We start from the raw sequence: 19,047 nt of genomic DNA on the forward strand, positions 1-19,047 counted from the left end.
GTGTGTGTGTGTGTGTGTGTGTGTGTGTGTGTGTGTGTGTGTGTGTGTGGCAATTTGGGGTTAAGTGACTGGCCTAGGGTCACACAGCTAATGTCAAGTGTCTGAGGCCTGATTTGAACTCAGGTCCTTCTGACTCCAGGGCCTGTGCTCTATCCACCACACTTCCTAGCTGCCTCAAGGGAAATTCTCTAAAAAGATTTGGTAACACTCTTACATCACTGTATATTTAATATTCTGTGACCTTCATAGAAAGGTGGGCATAGGGGAAAATAGCAAAAAACATTCTTCAACAGTAAGAAACACACACACATACCCCCCCTATATATATATATATATATATATATGTACACACACACATACACACATACATACATTCATATACATATATATGTATGTAAAATCAGACAATGACACAGACTCTTACCACCTCCTAAGGAAATTTAGCTGATGTAAATATATCATCATGACTAAAAGATGAAAACCAAAAGAGCCTAGGAGCTACTTTAGCCAGCAGATACATGGTCTCCTTGCCAAGCTAAGAGCTGTGGGAGTCAAGGTCTAGAACATAAGTTTGTAAAACCTTCCAGAGAAGAATTGTAAAAATTATAAGCAGGATCACGTCATAAAACATGTATAAGCTGAGGAGAGAAAATGGAATTTACGGAAGGGAATTCAGTGAAATTAAATCTCAAGGGGATTTAAGGATGAAACTGGAAAGAGCACAAATAGATGAAAAATGGAAAAAAATATATAAAAGATTTCCATGATAGACTCTTCTCCATAGGGGTTAGTGGAGCCACCACCCCAGTCCTTGAGAAGCCCTGTAGGGGCAAATGACAGCTCATGTTTACTTGGAACTGTAAGATTGAGAAGCGTTTATCTCACCTGAGCCTCACAATAACCCTGGGAGACAAGTGCTAGTATTATTATCCCATTTTATAGGTGAGGAAACTGAAACTCTTGTGCCTTGTCCAGTGCGTGCATCCCAGCACTATCCTCCAGTATGACACTTGGTCTCTCATTGAAATAGCATAAGAAAAAATAAAAGAGGGGCAGAGCAGCAGCTGCACTAAACCAGTTACCTCATATGCACAGAGAAGGCCTGTGCTGGAGGCAGCATAATCTTGAAGATATTAAGGTCTCAACTCTGGATTACTAAGCATTTGGAAAAAAAATCGTACTATTACCCCTCCTCCCCCAAAAAAATGTGACCTAGAAAATGTTTCTAACTTTGGATCCATTCATCTTTATAGAATTTTTATGAACATAATCTACATACACAGTGTGGATATCTTTGAAGGTAGGAGAAGGGAATAGGTAGGGTTTCACAAATGATATTCTGTAGCAGACTATTTTTTTCTTGTTAACTGAAGTTATACAGAATATAAGATACATTGATTTATTGTTTATTGACTATACGAAAAGCATTTGATTTGGTGGAGCAAAATGATGCTTTAATGACTTTTGTCCAACGAAGTACCTCTTGTATATCAGAATCATTGATGATTCTTGCGGTGATGAAAAAACAGTTTTGTTTAGTGACTTTCTGATTGCTAATAGTAGGATAGGAAAAACACTAGGGAAAAAGCTCTTTATATCCATCTTGGATGAAGTCTAACACATAGTTCATATGGAAGAGAGATTCCCTATAGATGGTGTTCTCCAAATACTTCTGCTTGCCCACAATATTGAGCCAATTGCATTGTGCCCCAAAAACATTGCAGACCCTCCTAAATGAGATCCAGAGTCACTCAAAAGAGTTTAGCCTAACTGTCCACACCAGAGAAATCAAGTGGATAAAAGAATGCCTGTTGTCCAGACTATTATTTTCAGTTGAGTAGAAGCACATTGAGTTGTCCAGTGGAAAGAGATTGGAACATGTGAGGTAAAGTCAATTAACAGGTATTTATTCAAAGCCTGCTTTGAGCCAGGCTCTATGCTTTTTACTTTACTTGGATTGAACCTGTGGATGGAGAGTGCAATTGGCGCAGAACTGATGAAACTGGAGGAGATAAGGGTGTGCTATCTTTGGGAAATTGTGGAGTACTTGTCATAACCCCACATTCTTCCTGAAACAAAGTCCCTTCTTTTTGTCATTATTGATTTAGGGCTGGAAGTGATAGAAGTAGTGGAGGAAACTGAGGCTTTGAGAGATTGACTTGCCAAGGGTCACAGAGTAAATTCTGAGGTGGCATTGAACCCCTGTCATCACGACTTCAAATCTGCTGCACCATTCACTGTTGCCACCCTGTCCAGATGTACTCACTCCAAAGGCTGGCTTGAGCATCTTGCATCCTGATAGTTACCATCTACTCTGATGACAGATCCTGGCTTGTCTTCCACTATGCCTAGACCCCCTGATGCACGTGTTTCAGCCCGACAGTTGCTGAGCAATATTGATGAATGGCATAGCAGGGAAGATGAGGATAGCCAAGGAATGGGGTGTTATTAAGCCATTGTCTTTGGCCCTCATTTACATCTCAGGAGTAATGATATCTCTGGATTTCTCTGCTTTAAAGAGTTATGGGCAGTAACAGAAAGATGAATGACTTATACAAGGACCACTTTCCCACATCCTATCTTCTACTTTAGTCACTTGACTCCTCTTTGCTTTATGATACTTTGTATATAGTAGAACCTCAGTAAAAATATTCCTTAATGTGATTTGGTGGAGGGGCAACTGGCCTCAAGACCAGGAAGAGCTAGGTTCAGGTTCCACCTTTGGTGGATCCTGGCCATTTGATCTTGGGCGGGGTCACAACCTCCAAGTGCTCCAGACCATTCTCTAGGGCAGTAAGCTGCAGAGAAGGCACTTGTCTTCATTGGTGGATGGTGTTTTGTCACCTGGCAGTTCCCTGTGTCAGCGACATCACAGGCCCAATCCACAGCCCCATGATTTGGTGACAGTTGATAAGAGCAAATGCTTGTAGCAACAACAAAGCCCACTTCATCTCCTTGCCCCCTGAATGAGGTGTGGGCAACCTCCAGGATAAGGAAGTATTCTCTTTGCCAGGCTCAATCCTAATCTGAGGCCTGGACCCTGTGTCTCCTGCTCTCTGTCATGCCTCTGTTGATGCTGCTAGCTTGCTCAGGCTTCTAAAAGCAAGAGTCAGTAAACCTAAGGCTGGTTCTTGGCCATGTACTCCCTCCTGCACGCACTGTGCCCCTTCTTACTTTTCTTGTCTGGTAGGAATTGAGATCTCAAGTTACTTTGTGTATTTGAACAAAGCTTTATTCACATTTTTCAATGCTTTCTTTTTTATTTCAGGAAATCCCACTTTCAGAAATTCTCCGCGTGTCTCCTCCACAAGATCTCTCTCACATTTCTCATGGTAGTAACCCACACTGTTTTGAGATCATCACTGATACGATGGTCTACTTTGTGGGTGAGAACAATGGAGGCAGCTGTCACAGTCCGGTCCTGGCGGCTACGGGAGTGGGGCTCGATGTAGCCCAGAGCTGGGAAAAGGCCATTCGTCAGGCTCTCATGCCAGTCACCCCTCAAGCGAGTGTTTGTACTTCTCCGGGCCAAGGAAAAGATCACAGTAAGCAGTCAAGTAGTTCAGCATCATTTTAGTAATATAGCACATTACCGTGCCATTACTTCATTAAAATATTGTTTTCCATTATAACCCCTTGTAGCAGGTAACTCTTAGACCATTTTGTTGCTCTTGTTAGAGAAATACCTTTTATTTTTGGCTCATGGTTGAACTATGTGCTGGTCTAAACCAGTTATAGGGAATTAAATTATAGAGGTAAAGAATAAGTTCTCTTTGTTAAGCATTAATAACATAATTTATTAATCCTTTATTTCCTAAAGAAATGTAAAAAGTAGGTTCTCATCTCACTTTCTACAGGGGGCGTTTTCTAATACCCCTTTGATGCTAGTACATTCCCTCTGAAATTACCTTCCATTTACACTGTGTATGTCTTGCATGTATAATTATTTACATCCTGACTCACCCATTAGGCTCTGAGCTCCTTGAGGACTTAGCACATTGGCTAGCACACAGTGATGGTCGATAGAAAGGAAATTTGTCATATTAATACCATTAATTTTGTAAAAGCTTAAGTTAACATTTAAAATTGAATAGTAGTCATAGTGAGACTCATGACACAACATCCATTTTCTGAGTATCTTGTGACTTTATAAACTTTGAGGGTAAATACCTTAATTGGTTTATTGAACTTGACAGAATAGTTAAAAGTTGTAAAAGAGCTTCCATTATAATTATTTCATTTGAACAAGTATTTGGTGTTTCATCTGTCACCATTGTGCCAGTATCCTTAGAAGAACCCCTCCCTGCCCTCAGAAAGCTTGTACTCTAATTGGAGAAGACATAACATACACATATAAATGAGTTAAATAGCATGAGGCAGTATAAGGTTAGTTGCTAAATCCAGTGGTGCAAATAAGTACTGAATTCAAAGGAGGGGAAGAGCAGTATAGGCTTGAATAGTCAGGAAATGGTTGATGGAGGAAGTGGGGCTTGAACCTGAGCTTGAAGGGAGTAGAACCTGAGAGGCCTTTGGATATATGAAGACAATGGGTAGCTCTGTTGCAGGAGAGAGAGGGGCATAAGTAGGGGCAGTGGGAGAGGTGATGATAGGTAGGCAGCGTAAAGGTCAACTTGGCTACACAGATGTTATCTGAGGAGCTGTAGGAAATGAGGTTGGCCAGGGAGGGAGGGGCAGAGAGATAAAGGACCTTAAAAGGTCATCTAAGGACCTCTAGATTTCTTTGTGGAGACGTTTGGAAACCACTGCCTTTCTGAGCAGGTAATAACAGAAGTAGTGTTTGAGGAAGATTAGCTTGGAGCAGCATTGTACCCTTTCTTGTTTTAGCATACCACTGTGTGATAGGCAATGTGCTAAGTCCTGGGTACCCAAAGAAAGGCAAAAATACTGTCCTTGTCCTCAAGGAGCTCATATCCTAATGAGTAAGACAGGATGTAAATAACTATACATGCAAGACATGTACAGTGTCAATGGAAGATTTGAAAAGTTGTTAGCCTAGACTGGAAGACTCTTTGCTTAATCTTAAAATGAATGTTAAGATCATTAAAAATTTCATGAATTATATTTGCTATTTAGAAGTTACTTTCAGAGAGTTATTGTGATACTTTTTATTGTTTGTCCTTTTTTTGCATATTATCTTACACCTACCCTTTATTAAGAAAGCAGCATGGCAGAGAGGCCAGGGCCAGGGTTTAGATCTGGTTCTTGTTTCTTAATGCTTGTGTGACCTCGAGGATGTTACTTCACTGTTATGGGCCTCAGTTTTTTCATCTGTAAAATAGGAGGTTGGACTAAATAACTTCTTAAAGCTCTGAATCTATGAACCTGTGCGCCTCTTTTTGATGAAGTTTTATAGGTTTCTAGGGCTATAAAAATAACAATTGTTTTTTCTGCTTTTGATCCATGTGCTTTCCTCTTTTCCTCCGTGTTTCCTTGTACTTATCTGTTGTCTACACATTAAGTCTGGAAAACAGTTCATTTTGTAAACTTAGATCTATCTTTTTGCTTTGGATGCAACATTAAAAATCATACCAGACCATTGTTCAGTTAAGTAGAATATCAACATTTTCTTGTTCTTTCCACTAATTTATTATTTTCACATTTTACAGACGAGTTGTCTGTTAGCATCTCTGTTTCTAACTGCCAGGTCCAGGAGAATGTGGTAAGTAATAGTCCTAACAAAATGTACAATTTAGCTGATTAGTATATGATAAGATTTACTAAGGATAAACATTCATTTCAGCACCTTTATCCAGTATACAATGCACTGTACTAGGCCCTGTGGGAGATTAAAAAGGTATATAAAACATGTTCTGTCCCTTCTGGTAGCTTATGACCTAGCAGGGGAGGTATATATATCCATATAGTTAAAATGAAAGGCAGTATGCAGTATAAATCAGTCCTAACAATTGGTCAATGATAAATGCTGTAGAGTACAACACAATACAATAAACATTTGTTAAGTGCCAACTCTGTGCCAGGAATACTGGTACTAAACTCTATGGATACAAATGAGAAGAAGGAAGCGGAAGGCAGTGGGGGGTGGGGGGAGGTGATGAGATGATGATGATGATGATGATAATAATAATGATGGAGGTTGGTGGTGATGGAGGAGATTGGTGGTTGTTGGTGATGGTGGTGGTGGAGAGAAGCTGGTGGTAGAGTGATGGTGAGGATTCTGAATCCTCTGTAAAGGGAAGCTTTGGGAGTAGATATTTGCTCTGCCCTTCAGTCCTCCAGTCAGAGGGGCAGAAGCAGCTGAGAGTACTGCTGAGGGGTGAGTGCCAAAGCTGGAGCATTCTCCATGATGAGGAGTTTCCTGGTGATGAATTTATGGAGGTGGGTGTGGGGTGGGTGATGATGATGTAGTCAAAACTAAGCAGAGCAGCTGGTGATAAATGGTGAATGAAGAAATATCTGGGAAGAGTGATACAATTTATAAGAGATGGGAGAAGGAATGCTTCTTATTTAGGGCATTGTGCATTGTACCCTCACACTGTCAGCTTAAATTTGTTAAATATGAAACTTGGGGGATTTCCATTAAGTCATAGGAGGAGGGTATGGGGGGAAATTTCTTTAGAATGAGACATGAAACCTTTTTAATAGTGATATAGGGCAAAATATTCTTATCTTTCTATTAATAATAATTTACTTTTAATCTTACTCCCAAATTTTGTGATATATAGGATATTTAAAGAAACAAGCCAGTTTTAGTCAGGTTCTCGTAAAACAGTGTACTGTCCTTTCACAATGTGGTCCCAAATTAAGATTTAAAGCATAATAATTGGGCATTAACTTTTCAGAGACATAGTAAAGAAAGCCTACATTTTGAAAGATACATTTTACTTTTTCTGTAGGATTTTTTTAAAGTGAAAACTAGCATTTTTTTTTAATAATGGAAAGTTACTGGAGATATCTTTTTATTAAATACTAAGTTATTAATTTAAATTATATTTAAATATAAATATTAAATTATTTCTTTCTTATTTTTCCTAAAATAGGATATCAGTTCTGTATATCAGATCTTTGCTGATGAGGTCTTGGGTTCAGGACAGTTTGGTATTGTATATGGAGGTAAGCCATTACAAATGAACGTTAGTTTTTTTTAGTAGATTTTTATTGATGCCTTTTGTTTTTATATCACCAGCATTTCCCACTGCATCCTTTTCACCCCACTCTACACAGAGAGCTATTTCTTGTAATAAAGAATAAAAGATAAAGGAGAAAAAAAGTTAAACAGAACTAGCCGACGTATTGAAAAAGTCTGTTGTTATTTAGAGTGTTCAGGGGAAAATGTCTTCTCATATCTCTTCTTTGGGGCCAAGCATGGTCATTGAAGTTTTTCAGTGTTCAGTTTTTGTTGGTTTGTTATTCTTTCCATTTACCTTGTGGCAATTATTGTGTATATTGTTTTCCTGGTTCTGCTTACTTCACTTTGCCTCTGTTCATGTATAATAAGTCTTTCCATGCTTTTCCTTATTCATCATAATTTTTATTAACGCATAGTAATATTTTATGTACCACAATTTGGTACACATTCCACAGCTGATAAATATCTACTTTGTGTCCAGTTCTTTGCTGCTACAAAAAATGCCATGAAAAAAGTTTATGCAGCCCTTCTTTTTGTCATTGACCTCTCGAGTATATGCTTACACTGTCATCTAGAAGGTGGGACTTATGCAGATTTTTGAAAACAAGAGATTCTAAGAGGAGAAGGTCAGAAGGAAATTTCTTCCTGGCATGAAGGAAAGCCACTACAAAGTCTTGGAAGTGGAAGATGGAATTTCATGCGTGGGAGCAGTAAGAAAGCCAGTTTGACTGCATCACAGAGCATGGGAAAGAGAGTAATGTGTAATGTTGGAGAAGTAGGTTGAAACTAGCTTGTGACAGGTTTTAAGACATTAACAAGAACTTATCTTTGAATGTGGAGCCACTGGAGTTTATCCAGTATTAGAGTAACATGATCAGACCTGCATTTTAGGAAGGTCATTTTGACAGCTTTTTGTAGGATGGATTGGCATAGACTTGAGTTAGAGAGACTAATTAGAATTTTGTAGTGGTTCAGGTGTGAGGCGATGAGGGCTTGAGGTGATGGTGGCTGTGTGAGTAGAGAGAAGGGGATGGATGTGAAATCTGTTTTAGGGGTGTAAATGACAAGATTTGGCAGTTGACTGGATATGTAAGGGGAGGGAGAGTGAGGAGTCAAGCACAATGCTTTGGTTATAAACCTGGGTGAGTGGGAGGATTGTCTTGTCTTTGAAAATAGGGAAATTTGGAAGAGGGCTAGATTTTGTAAAAAAAGCAAAAACAAAAAAACGATGATGTAATGTTTAGACATGTTGAGTCTTATATGCCTGTGGGATATCTCATCTGAAACATCTAATGCTCATGATCTGAAATTAAGCTCAGGAGAGAAATTAAGGCTTGTTATTTAGATTGAGTTATTTGCATCAATACCATGTTTGCCTCATAAATAATTGCATACTATTCATTACAACTTTCTGTTTGAAAATTGTCTGTGTTGAAGCATTCTAAAGCTTTGATGAATTGGTGATCTCACTGATATGGGTACTTGCAAATCTCTTCACATTTCATGAGAAATTGGTGCCCTTAAGTATGTGAAAAAAATGTTCCAATCATGTCTAAAGCTCATTTTTGTGATTTTGTGTGTTTTCAATTAAGAAAAAAAGTTAGAGAAAGATCATCTATCACAAAAATATATAGTATTGGGGAGCATGGAATGCTCTGAATATTAGATGATTACCTTGTTTGCATAATTTCTTCCCATTTGAAATTTTTATTTTATCAAATCTCTATGAAAGTCCTCCTGTTGTGCTTTCTTGTGGCATGGCAGCAGCTACAGTGGACAGTACAGTTTTGGACTTGGAGGTAGGAAGACCTGAGTTTGAATCTTGCCTCAGACACTTCGTAATTATTTGAACCCCAGGCAAGTTATTTAACTCCCCTTAACCTCAGTTACCTCATCTGTAAAGTGTAGATGATTGCTTCCACCTCCCAGAGTTACTTTGAGGATCAAATAAGGTAGCACATCAAGTCCTTCGCAAACATTAAAATGCTGTATCAATTCTCATTCTATCCCTAACGTCAGCCCATCTTTGTGTTGGGTTCTTGAGGGCTGTGCCAGTGGAGCGCCATCTTTGGTCATCTCTGCCAATCTCAGAAGACTTGCAGGCTCAATATCTGCCATTGGAAGAGCATCTTTGGATCAAAGGCTCATTGCCATAAGGGTGGCCATTGGGAGAGGCATTTTTTGGTCATCATAATTTGTAATGATGTTTTCTTAAACTAGATGGGGTTGTAGTATTTTGCCAAGTATTTTACCAAGAATACAGGGACCTGGAGGGAGTAATGTTCTCAGCTACTCTGCTGAGAAGGGTGAAATTGGAATAAAATGAAATCAGGAGCCCAGTTTTCTTCCCTCGATAAACATCAAAGGCTTGATCAGAGCACATAAGCTGCTGTTACTACGTCTTTATGCACTCTTCCTCTTACTTTCAGCAAACAAAGTCATTTTTGCCTCCTTAAATGTCCCAGTTGAGTCTCTCAAATAACCTTTTAGATGTAAATAAGTACAGAGGGGAAAATATCAGCTTTTTCCTCCTCAGAATTAGTGTGGGATTAATTATGGAGGTGAATTAACAGAAATATTAGGAAGAAAGGAAATGCACCAACAAATTTAGTACATTTCAAATAAGTTTGCTTATTTCAACTGGTGGACAATTTTCCATTATAGTGTTTTATATTTGTGAGAGCTCCCATTTTAGCTGTATTACTAATTTCACTTCTTTTTCTCCAGGAAAACATAGAAAGACTGGACGGGATGTGGCTATTAAAGTGATTGATAAGATGAGATTCCCCACAAAACAGGAAAGCCAGCTTCGTAATGAAGTGGCCATTCTGCAGGTAAAATAGCAATACTTACTGATTTTTTAAAGTATTGTATTTGTTGGCAAAACTAACATTTACTTTCTCTTACTGTCACCTAGTCATTAAGTGTATGGTAAAGTTATTTTCTGGAGCTGTAATTTAGTCTTAGTTTTCAAAATTACATTAAAAATGTATAAAGATTTAATTTAAACCTAGAATTGCAGGATAATAAGTAAGGAAAGCTATCTACTATGTTGCATTCAGGTATCGAATACTAACAAATAGTAACATGTTTTCTTTAAGTCATAACTCTGGATAATCAGGGTATTTGGTACTATCTTCTCTGTACTGGGTATTTCATGGAGATTATTTCACATTAATCCCAGAATGTCCAGGTTAAGAAGGATGTCAGTGATCATGTAGCCATCATATTCCTGAAAAAGAAATTCCCTCTACTATATACCAGACAGCTGACCATCCAACTTTTATTGGAATAGCTCAACTAAAGGGGAAACCTTGATTCACCAGCATGGGTCATTCTATTTTGGGATTGGTTTTAGTTGTTAGGAAGATTTTTCCTTAATTCTTTCTTTCTTTCTTTCTTTCATTCATTCATTTATTCATTCATTCATTCATTCATTTATTTTTGGTGAGGCGATTGAGGTTAAGTGACTTGCCCAGAGTCACACAGCTAGTGAGTGTTACGTGTCTGAGGTCAGATTTGAACTCAGATCCTCTTGATTTAAGGGCCGATGCTCTATCCACTGCGCCTGCCTAGCTGCCCCCTTAATTCAATCCTCAGTTTGCAATTTCTACCCCCTGCTCCTAGTTCTGCTGCCTGGCACCAAGTAGAATAAACTTAATTCTTTTTTTTTCAGGTAACAGCCCTTTCTATATTTGAAGAAAGCAATCATGTCCCTTCTATGCCCTCTCTTCCATAGGTTCAGTAGCCATTTCTTCAGCCTCTTCTCCTATGGCACAAAATCTCGTCCTTTCACTGTTCTGGTTGTGCTCTCCAGCTTATCAGCGGCTTCCCAAAATATGAGACCTAGAGCTGAACGGAGCTCTCTACAGGAGCTTTAGCCAGGACAGAACTATCATGTCCTTTTTCCTAGAAGTGATGACTCTTTTGAACAGCCTAACATGAAATCAGATTTCCTTTGCTTCTATATCACATTGTTGACCATTCCTGAGTTTGCAGTTCACTCCTCTATCCTGTTTCCTTCCTGTACCTGCTCCTTCTGAATAAAGCATTTCCTTCAAGATCCCAATTCCCCTCTCATCCCCACTTGAGTCTCAGGGATGTTTCCTTGTTTTTCCTTGCGTATGACTTCTAGTTTTTCTTGTTTATTTCATAATTTTAACATTTCTCAGAAGCAATTATTGTGTTGTTATAGCGTAGTGTAAAGCAGATAACTTAGACTACTAAAGAATCAAAAGTATTGTTTGTCATTTTTCTGAATTCAGACTATTTTAGTTTTATTTTAGATTCGTGAGGCTATATTTGAAAGATTTATGCATACCTATAAATCTTGATACATTCTAACTATAGTCTAATGTGATTACATTCTGACTATGGTCTTCTTTGATGCCTATTCCAGAATTCAGCTGTTAAAAGGATTTTTAAATATTACTGAAAGACCACAGTTACCTATATTCAAGCTACTAGATAGTATGTCTGCAGACTGGAAACAAAAATGAGAACTCTGGTTTGGTAGGGTTATGTTTTAGGACCTTGATTCTTGAGGCGCTATCAAAATATATAGCAAGTCCTGGAGTCATTTAGGTCAGGAAATAAACACACAAGGGGCCATTAAAGTATTGGGTGGGAATATTTATAAGAAGTAGGTTTCTATAACTTTGCTGAGAAAAATGATGTTGATTATGTCATGAGATGCAAAATGTTTTTCATTCTGGTAGCTGTGACAATGTGTTTTCTGTTTTAAGCAGTACTCTAAATGCCTCAATTAAGTGAAACTAAAGAATGGCATCTCATAGATTAAAATTTAAAAAGACTTGTCCTGTATGCCTCGAACCCTGGAGGCAGTCTTTAAACATTTAAATAGTAGCCTCAACCATAACTTCAGAGTCTCTCATCATGAAGTAATTGATTCAGTAAGTATTAGCTCTGTGGGATTTTTAGCTGTTCTAAATTTAGAATAATTCCTCCAAGGTTCTCATAATCTAGAAACAATTAAAGAAAAGAATCATAGAATCTCAGAATTGGAAGAGACCTCCTAAGCCATCTACTAGAATTCCTAAATAGAAATCCCCTCTACAAAGTACCTGACAAGTAGTTATCTAGCCTTTGCTTGAGGATCTCCAGAGGTGGGGAGCTAATTACCTCATGAAGCAGTCCAATCAACTTTTGGATTGCTCTTATTTTTAGGAAGTTTTTCTTTACATCAAACCTAAATTTGTCGCTGCATCTTCTCCGTATGGCTCCTGGTTTTGTTCACTGGGGACAAGTAAAAAGAAAATCTTATCCTCCCATGTGACAGCTCTTCAGATTCCTGAAGGTACCTATTATGTCCATTCATTGTCTTCTATTCTTTTTGCTAAGCACCTCCAGTTCTTTCAGTCAGTCCTCACATGGCAGGAACTTGAGCTTCTTGACCATCCTTGTGGGCCTTATCTAGACATTCTCTAGCATTTCAGTGCCCTTCCTCTAAATATGGTGACAAGACTGAACAGACAACTTAAGATGTCAAATCCCCCAAGGCAAAGTGCAGGGTTTCTGGGAAGAGAGATCTCTCAGTGCATCCTGAAAGCGTGCTAGTTTTTTGGCTGCCATTTCACACAACTGGCTTCTGTTGAACTGTGAGTCCACTAAAACCCCTAGATCTTTTTCACATGAATAGTCATCTACTCTTTTCTTCAGCTTGTCAAGTCAACAAGCATTTATTTAATACTTATCGTGTGCCAGGCACTGTGCTAAGGAAGCATTGAGGGTCCAAATACTAGCAAAAGGAAAGACAGTCCCCTTAAGGAGGTTACATTCTAATTGGGAAAGAGACGTATAAAAGAGATCTGAAAAACAGGAGCAGGGTAAGGGGGTCAGAGAATATAGGAGAAGGTGCTTGCCAAGGCATGAGAGAGAAAGTTTGGAGAGTCAGGAGTAGAACCTAGAGAAGAACGAAGACATGGAAGGTGACCCTGGTCTGAGTGCTTTCCTTAAAATGGAGGGTCTGGGAGGAACCAGTCAAATCTTCACAAGCAATAAAAGTTTTCATTCAACAAGGGTTATTGTATGTACTGATGCTGCCATCCAAGTTGGTAGAACCATTATTGACTACCTTCTCAGTAAAGCCATTCAACTAATTTCACATCCACACAATTATACTGTTGTCTAGTCCCTGTTGATTCATCTTTTCCACACAAACTGTATGAAAGACTTTTAATGCTTTGTTAACTCTAGGTACACTGTACTGAGAACTTTTCCCTGATCTAACAATTTAATAATCTTGTGAAAGAAGGACATGGGGCTTTGACCTGTTCCTGATGAAGCCATGCTCTTTGTTATTACTCCCTTTTCTATATAGACTTACCATTGAAGGAATGATTACTGAACGTGCATTTTGCTTGAAATCAACCTCACTACCTTAGACTATTAAGATGCCATTCTTTAACCTTTTCTGAAAATCAGGATGTTTTTGCCTTCTCTGTGGCACTTCTCCCGTACCCTTTAGTTTTCCAAAGATCGTGACAGTGCTTAAATAATTGTATCTGCCGGTTCCTTCAGGACTATCTGGTACTGGTAAATTGTATTCATCAAGGGCAATTAGGTGCTTTCTTACCATCTCTCTATTTTTCTTAGTTCCCTGTTTGCCATTTTTGCTCTCTTTTCTAGGCCAAGGGCCAGTTTTCTTGTGTGGTAACTACTTGTCTGTTATCACTCCACCTGCTGTGAATAGTTGTCCTGTAACTTCTTTGATTCTTCTTTTTATTCAAGCAGTTATTAAACAGTTACTATCTGTAGGACATGACTGGTCCCTGAGAGTTCAAAGACAAAAGCAAAACAGTCCCTGCACTCCAGGAGCTCACATTCTAATTCCAGGGCAACACATATATGAATATATACAAAACACATACAAAGCAGAAAATTTGAGAGTTGGAAAGAGAGCCCAGTGGCCATCTAGTACAACTTATATAAGAAGGAAATTCTTGCTATAGCACATCTGACAAGTGGTCATCCACTGTCTGCCTCAAAAAGCAGCCCATTCTGCTTTTGGACTGCTCTAGCAGTGAGGAAGCTTTTCTTGATACCAGGCCTAAATTGGCCCCTTTGCCACTTTTACCTGGCTCTTTCCCTGAGGCCAAACAGAAGTCTAATTCCTCTTCCATGTGATAGCCCGTCTAGTACCCAAAGACTTATTTATCTCATTTGTTCCCAATTACCAATGAGAGTAAACATCCCCAGATCCTTCCATCGGTCTTTTATATAGCACAGTATCAAGGCTCTTCACTGTCCTAGCTGCCCTTCTCTGAACACTTTCCAGCTTGTCAGCATCCTTCTTAAATTGCGATGCCTCATACTTAGTAATACAGTATTCCAGATGAGGCACATACAAGGTAATCATGATGGTGGTAGGATGTGGGAGTCGGAAATGCACTAATAGCTGGGAGTACAAAGGAAAGGCCTCTTGCAGAAGTTGGTTCTTGAGCAATTTTGAAGGAATCCAGGAATTCCAAGAGGGAGTGAAGAGAAGTGCATTTTAAGCATTCTGGACAACCAGTGCAAAAGGTGCAGAGATGAGTGGTGGAGTATTGTGTGTAAAGAGCAGAAAGTCAGCTAGCTCACTTAGATGTAGATTGTGTGGATGGAAGGAAGAAAACTGGAAAGGTAGGAAGCAGTCAGGTGGTGATAAGTTTTGTTTGTGGTTTTTTTGTTTTCTGTTTTTTTGCTTTTTGGTGAGGCGATGAGGGTTAAGTAACTTGCCCAAGGTCACACAGCTCATAAGTGTTAAATATCTGAGGCTGGATTTGAACTCAGGTCCCCCTGACTCCTAGGCCAGAGCTCTATTCACTGCGCCACCTAACTGCCCTCAGGTGGTCATAAGTTTTAAATGCTACAGAGATCCTAGACATAATAGGAAGCCACTGGAGTTACATGGGCGGGAGACCTATGTTTTAAGAAAGTCCTTGGCAGCTCTATGGATGGCAAACTAGAAAGTTAGGAGGTAGGGAGATCAATTAGGAGGCTTTTGCTGTAGCCTGGGCAAGAAGTGATGAAGACCTAAACTAGAGTGGTGGCCCTGTGAGAGGAGAGAAAGGGACACACCATGGGAAGATTTGGCAGTTGATTGTGTGAGTGAGGAGTGGACAATACCAAGGTGATAGGATAATAGATGTAGAGATGAGAAAGGACTCTGGAGGCCATGGAGGCCAGCCCTCCATTTTACAGATGAGGAAATTGAAGCTAAGATGGGTTAAGTGACTTGTCCAGCCAATAGCTATTCAGTATCTAACATGGGACTTGAATCCAGGTCTTCTGACTCCCAAGTACAAGGCTTTGTCTACCACACCACACTGAGAATAATCAATAAGGATGAGAGAAGGAAAGACGTTGCCTAAAAAACCAGAGGTTCTTAACTGTTTTTGTTTCATGGTGAGAAAATTAAGATTGATCCTGCATCATTTTCTTATCGATCCTATTTGCAAGTAATTGATTTTGTCCTGTAACTGCTTAAGTCATAGTTCTTTGTCTCTGAACTTGGTTGAGTGATTCTTCTGGCTTGTAATGGGTTACATTTAAAAATCCATTTCTTGGGGGCGGAGCCAAGATGGCAGAGGGAAAGCAGTGATTTGCTGGAGCTCTCCCCCCGAACCCCTCCAGATACCTATAAAAAATGGCTCTAAACAAATTCTAAAGCAGCAGAACCCACAAAAAGACAGAGTGAAACAAATTTCCACCCAAAGACAGCCTGGATGGTTAATCAGAAAGGTATATTGCACCGGGCAGGGAGAGGAGCACAGTTTGGCGTGAACGTGCAGGCTGCAGCGACCCTGGAGCAGGGCTCAGAGGACTGAATCACGGGCAGCTGTGGCAATTTCCAGAGTTCTGAACCCACAAACGCCAGAGACAACTTAGAAGGTCAGTGGGAAAAGTCTGATTGTGGTGAGAGAAGGAGCTAGGTCTCAGCCACCCCCGGGGGCCATGGCTGTTCCCTGAGCTTCTGGCCCACAGACAGGGGGAATCAATTGGCTGATCAGAGGGGGATTGCAGGGATCTCTTTGCCAGTGCTGAGGCAGGAATCTCTTGCTTTGCCTGTGCTTGGATCTGGGTCACAGTTCTGAGGGGCGGTCCTGGGGCAAGGAGGAATGCTGTGTGGTGAAGCTTCTTATGGCAGTGGAGAGAAAACACCTTGCCCCTTATCATAGCACCTTGGAAGAACTGAAAATTTTCAAGTCCCTGGAAGTATCTCTGAAAACAGCTGGACAAACCCCCGAAGCTTGGGACAGTACATTCTCCACATTGAAAGCAGACTTTTACCTTAACAAAGAGTTTAAAACTCAAGTAATAGAGCGGGATCATGAGTAAGCAGCGAAAAAAGAGTCAGACTATATTATCTTACTTTGGTGGCAAAGAAGATCAAAACATACAACCAGAAAAAGACAACGAAGCCAAAGCTCCTACATCCAAAGCCTCCAAGAAGAATATGAATCAGTCCCAGGCCTTGGAAGAGCTCAAAAGGGATTTTGAGAAGCAAGTAAGAGAAGTAGAGGAAAACTGAGAGTTTTGTAAGAAAATCTTTAGTTTCCTTTGCAATCCTATTTTATTTTATGCAATTGGAAGCTAGTGACTTGATGAGAAATCAAAGACACTGTAAAACAAATCCAAAAGAATGAAAAATTAGAAAACAATGTGAAATATCTCATTGGAAAAACAACTGACCTGGAAAATAGATCCAGGAGAGAGAATTTAAAAATTATTGGACTATCTGAAAGCCATGATAAAAAAAAAAAGCCTAGACATCATCTTTCAAGAAATTATGCAGGGGAAAAAATGGTCATTCAGTGAAATAGAAGACTTTCAAGTATTCTTGAGGAAAAGACCAGAGCTGAATAGAAAATTTGACTTTCCAATACAAGACTCGAATGGAACATGAAGAGGTAAACAGGAAAGAGAAAATCATAAGAGACTTATTAAGGTTGAACTGTTTACATTCCTGCATGGAAAGATGGTATTTGTAACTCATGAGACCTTTGTCAGTGTTAGGGTAGTTGGAGGGAAAAAATTATATGTACATATATATAGATATAGATAGTTAGATAGATAGATAGATAGAGGACACAGGGTGAGTTGAAAATGAAGGGGTCATATCTGGAGAATAAAATTAAGGGGTGAGAGGATTATTCTAGGAGAAGGAGAAAGGGAGAGAAGAACGGGGTAAATTATCTCAAAAAAAAAACAGAAAAGAGAAGGCTCTTACAGTGGAGGGGAAACAGGGGAAGGTGAGAGGGAATGAGTGAATCTTATTCTCATAGGATTTGGCTTAAGGAGGGAATAACATACACACTCAATTGGGTATGGAAATCTGGCTTACCCTACAGGAAAATGGGGGGGGGACAAGAGAGTAGGGGGATGATAGAGAGGGGGGCAGATTGGAAAAGGGGGTAATCAGAAGCAAGTACTTCTGAGGAGGGTCAGGGTCAAAAGAAAGAATAGAATAAATGGAGGGGTGGGATAGGATTAAGGGAAATAGTTTTTCACAGCATGTCTACTATGGAAGTGTTTTGCATAACTACATTTAGTTGCTTGCCTTATCAATGAGGGTAGGTGGGGAAGGAGGAAGGGAGAAAATTTGGAACCCAAAGTTTTAAAAGCACGTTTAAAAAAAATGTTTTCACATGCAACTGGGAAATAAGAAATACAGGAAATGGGGTACAGAAATCCATCTTGCCCTACAGGAAAATGGAAGGGGAAGGGGATAAGAGAAGTGGGGGGAGAGATAGAAGGGAAGGCAGACTAGCGGAAGGGGTATTCAGAATGCATGCCATCTTGGGGTGGGGGAGGGGTGAGATGGGGTGAAAATTTGGAACTCAAAATCTTGTGGAAGTAAATGTTGAAAACAAAAAAAAATAAATAAAAATTATCAGATAAAAAAAAATCCAATTCGTCTTGCCTTAAGAAATTTAACTGACCTTGGGGATTGTGTGAGGAGATTGGGCCTAATATCTTTATTTCACCAAGCTATCCTTAAAGGATGTGTGGCTTGCTGTCCAAAAGTCTGGGATGCTATTTCTCACCTAGACTCAAACAATGAGCACTTCTTAATCTGATGAGAGAAGGGTGGTTGTTGCTTGTTCTGATTACCAAACTTCCAACCAATCATGTTGTTCTCTGCATCTCAGCTTTGTAACCAGTCAATTTGTGCTCAATCTCATGACATCATCTATCCTGTTTTGTGTTTTCTTCCGTACTCCCCAAAACCTGTAAAAAGGGAGCTGTGTGTCTGGGTCTTTGGTATTAATGGAGCCAATTCATTGACCCATTTTTTGGCAGGCAGCATGCCCCTGTTAATAAGTTACGCTGTTCAGAGATTTGCCCCAGTGAACTCCTTTAGCAATCTTGTAAAACCTATGGACCCCTTCTTAAAATAATGTTTTTATCTGCATAAAATAAAATAGGATTGCAAAGGAAACTAAAGGTTAATGAAAATAAAAATATAACCTTTTTCCTCATACAAGTTCATAGACCCCTTAAAAGTATATCATAGATCCATTTGGAGCCTATGGACCCCATGTTAAAAATTCCCGCTCTAAATTGATGATTGGAATCCTTGATGCAATAAATTACTGTGCTGCTCCTCTGAAAGACTTGTCTTTTGAATGGGTTGTATCAGTAGTAATCATTGTTTGGGGGAACTTATGTAATTGTTTACAGTAAAAATATTTGAGTTGATGAAGTGGTGATTACATCATTACATGCATGAAGCATAAAAATGTTTGATAGAACCATTGTGAAATTGTGCTTACTTTATATCTTTTCTAAAATATTTTATTTTTGAACTGTAACTTCCTTAAGAAAAAGTAATTAGTTAAGAATATATCAATTACCTATTTGATCTTAAATATAATATGGATACTTTAAATACTTTCTATTCCATTTTAGCAGGATAGGAACAAAGACAAAGCTCA

The 19,047-nt window shown here is 39.2% G+C and overlaps 1 protein-coding gene across 2 annotated transcripts in view; it reads left to right on the forward strand.

The window, feature by feature from the left end:
* PRKD3 (protein kinase D3) overlaps positions 1-19,047 on the forward strand; it is a 96,689-nt gene that overhangs the window by 67,108 nt on the left and 10,534 nt on the right. For both annotated transcript variants that reach the window (XM_027865122.1, XM_027865121.1), the window contains exons 11-14: positions 3,269-3,545; positions 5,628-5,680; positions 7,020-7,092; positions 9,836-9,942. In XM_027865122.1, the coding sequence (XP_027720923.1) occupies positions 3,269-3,545; positions 5,628-5,680; positions 7,020-7,092; positions 9,836-9,942 (510 nt within the window). The remainder of the gene's footprint in view (positions 1-3,268; positions 3,546-5,627; positions 5,681-7,019; positions 7,093-9,835; positions 9,943-19,047) is intronic.

The sequence above is a fragment of the Vombatus ursinus genome, unplaced genomic scaffold (assembly GCF_900497805.2).
Source record: "Vombatus ursinus unplaced genomic scaffold, bare-nosed wombat genome assembly UNPS02014778.1, whole genome shotgun sequence".
In the NCBI taxonomy this organism is placed as follows: Eukaryota; Metazoa; Chordata; class Mammalia; order Diprotodontia; family Vombatidae; genus Vombatus; species Vombatus ursinus.